Raw genomic sequence first — 3,046 nt, 5'->3', positions numbered from 1 at the left:
TGTGATGGAGAGCAAAAGACAACTTCAGCATTCTCAAAATACACACACACACACGCACACGCGCACACGCACTCACGCACGCACGCGCACACACACACACACACACACACACAGACACACACACACACACACACACACACACACACACACACACACACACACACACACACACACACACACACACACACACACACACACACACACACACAAATACCTAAGCATGCAGTCCAGCCACACATGCACTTAGAAATATTATTGCACAGGGTTGCATCAGGTGCATGGTCAAAGTACTGTACAGAATGGGGTCATACAGCATATCACGCTCTTTTACGTGGACATTTACAGTAATTAGTTTTTATTGATCTACAAAGTCTTCCAATTACCCGGCAATTGACATGGTGTTTAAAGTCTTGTTCTTGTTCTAGGCTACATGCTTGAATGGATGTCATTTGGAATATGGCCTTATAGTGCCCAATAGAAATGTTGTATAATTACAAAGTACTTTGAAGTTTCAGGAAATCTTCATATATTATGTTCTTATAATCATGGGACAATATCGGCTGCCATAAGTACAAGAAAGCACAGGGTAAAGTGATAGTTCTAAATAAAAGTCATCCAAAATATGAATGAATGAATGAATGAATGAATGAATTGGCTGCAGTAAATTAATTATCCACTTAAACCCCAGCATTGGTATTATGTGGAAAGCTTTCGAAATAGCAGATGACAACACAATGCCTTGTGTGGCATTGTGAGCTTGTAGATCGGCTATTTTCAGAGAAAGCTTTCCCCACAATAACAGAAAACAGGAAATACACTAGTATTGAGCCCTGGCCCCTGATGGACTCTGGTTACCCATATGGGGTTTAAGTTGTAAATGAAAACTATTGCGTTGTATTTCCCTCTATCAGATGATGATTTCCCTCGCTCAACTCACACATTAGCGCTGCGTAAAGACCTGAGGTATCCAGATGCTGGCAGAAGCTGCCGTGCGTAATCTGGAAGCAATGGATGACAAAGTGCCATCGGATCTACCGTCTGGCAAAATAAGCAATTTCACAATGGTAATAATAATGTGTTGTGACATTAAGATTGCATATATGATTGAGCTCATTTCATTGCCAGCACTAATAACGAGGGCTGCAATACGAAAACGATTGCCCTCCTAGACACATGTGTAGTAGGCTCTAATAAGAAGTGGCACGGAGATTGTCACCTGCACTGATGAGAGTTAAAACCCATTCAAACCGGGAAAGCATCATGTGTAACCACATATTCTATACTTTGGCTGTTCAAAAATAGCAGATATACAAGCTCATAGTTTGAGCAATGAACCATGAGCTTGTAGATCTGATATTTTTGAAAAATCTTTAACATTTGAACATATTTTAAAGGGAACATGTTTTACTAAAATCTTTGCTTCTGGTGGCACCTATAACAAAATATTTTGAGATGGGGGGGGGGGATCCTTGGAAAATACATATACTTTTGGGGGTCCTTCACATGAAAAAGTTTGAGCAACATAAGTTTCTTCAGAAAACTGTTAGGATTTAGAAGACATTTGTAGAATCGGCCTCAGGTCTTAATGGGTTAATTGTTAATCTAAATCAATAGGCTTATCATATAACTTGACCTTGTGAACATGGTGTATATGCACCTAATCACTGCAGGGGGAAATACGACAATCGACTGCTGTCGACACACTGTGGCAGGCTGGCAGCACGAAGTTAACTTTTTTTTTTATTGTTCTGGAGAAATTGGTGGAATGTTATGGAACAAAAGGAGCAATATCTCAAGGAAAGTGGGACAAATATAACGCAACAGCCCTCCAGGTATGTCAGGTAGTCATATAGGACAATCAATGAAATCAGTTAATCAGTTCTGGTTTAAACATTGAACTGACAGCAAACAAACCGTTGCAAAACCTCAGGGTTTGTTTAGTCTTAAGTGATTCAGTCCATTCAACGAGATATATGCCTATACTTTAGGCTACTGTAGCTACAGTAGACACACATATATATATATATATATATACACATATATATATATATATATATATATATATATATATATATATATATATATATATATATATATATATATATATTCCCCTCGTGGATGAATAAAGTAGGCCTATACCTACCTACCTATATAAATAAAAAATGAAAAATAATAAAACATTAGGCTATTATGTCTTCTTGTCTCACCTGAGTCATAAGTCTGTCGGCGGCCGTGTTCTCCTCATCCTTAAAGATAATGTCGGTGTTGTAATTCGGCGTCAGCTCCTTAAAGCGCTCCGAGTTGCGCGTGATCTTGCCCTCGTACCGTCCGCTCGCCCCCAGCGTCTTCTCCGCGACGTTGGGGCTGAACTGCTTATAGGCCAGCGGGGTGAGCTTCTTGGGAGGCCGCCTCTTGCCGTACCCCCGCCCCGGCCCGCAGCCCTCCACCGGGGCAGGTGGCAGGAGGACCACCAGGGCCAGGAGGAAGGCAACGGGCACTGAGATCCTCATCGCCTCGGACCCCCCCCGCCCCCGGGGGGATCGACTCTCCCGGTTCTCTCCCACCACCCAGGGGGGGGGGGGGGTGAGAGAAATCTTTCAACGCCTTATTACCGGTTCGATTCCCGACCCCATCGTGCGTGACATTCGCAATATCTGTCCGAAAACATCGAATCGGTGACGGTCGTGTAAAGGCAAGACGCCCCGGGGGTGCGATCTGACCTGACGGACACTTATCAGTGGGAACCCGGCGCCGCGGGGGAGCAGAGGAGTTTGTAAAGGGATTCCAAGATAGTCCGTTGAGAAAGTTGGACGTCTCTCTCTTCTTCCTACAGGCGCAGCTTTGAGTATGGAGGCTGTAAAGTCCGTGTATTTAAACAAACAGGTTCAAAGTCGATTTGGTGGGTGAGAGAGTTAAAGAGAGCGCGCGGTTGCTGATATCCAAGTTGTTCAGTGTTGTGGTCTCCCTCTCTCTTCCCCTCTCTCTCTCTCTCTCTCTCTCTCTCTCTCTCTCTCTCTTTCCCTGGGAAACTGTCACAATAACAGCC

The 3,046-nt window shown here is 43.5% G+C and overlaps 1 protein-coding gene across 1 annotated transcript in view; it reads right to left on the bottom strand.

Moving 5' to 3' along the window:
- Nucleotides 1–2,510, bottom strand: part of LOC308105603 (indian hedgehog B protein-like) — a gene marked incomplete at its 5' end in the record, with an annotated part of 8,411 nt that extends 5,901 nt beyond the window's left edge. The window contains one exon of the mRNA XM_080456434.1: nt 2,208–2,510. Coding sequence (XP_080312560.1) covers nt 2,208–2,510 — 303 coding nt within the window. The remainder of the gene's footprint in view (nt 1–2,207) is intronic.
- Between the last annotated feature and the right edge of the window lie 536 nt (nt 2,511–3,046).

The sequence above is a fragment of the Gymnoscopelus braueri genome, assembly GCF_963280865.1.
Source record: "Gymnoscopelus braueri genome assembly, chromosome: 18".
Classification (NCBI taxonomy): domain Eukaryota; kingdom Metazoa; phylum Chordata; class Actinopteri; order Myctophiformes; family Myctophidae; genus Gymnoscopelus; species Gymnoscopelus braueri.
The sequence above is the reverse complement of the archived record's forward strand: the minus strand, read 5'-3'. Positions and strand labels throughout refer to the sequence as shown.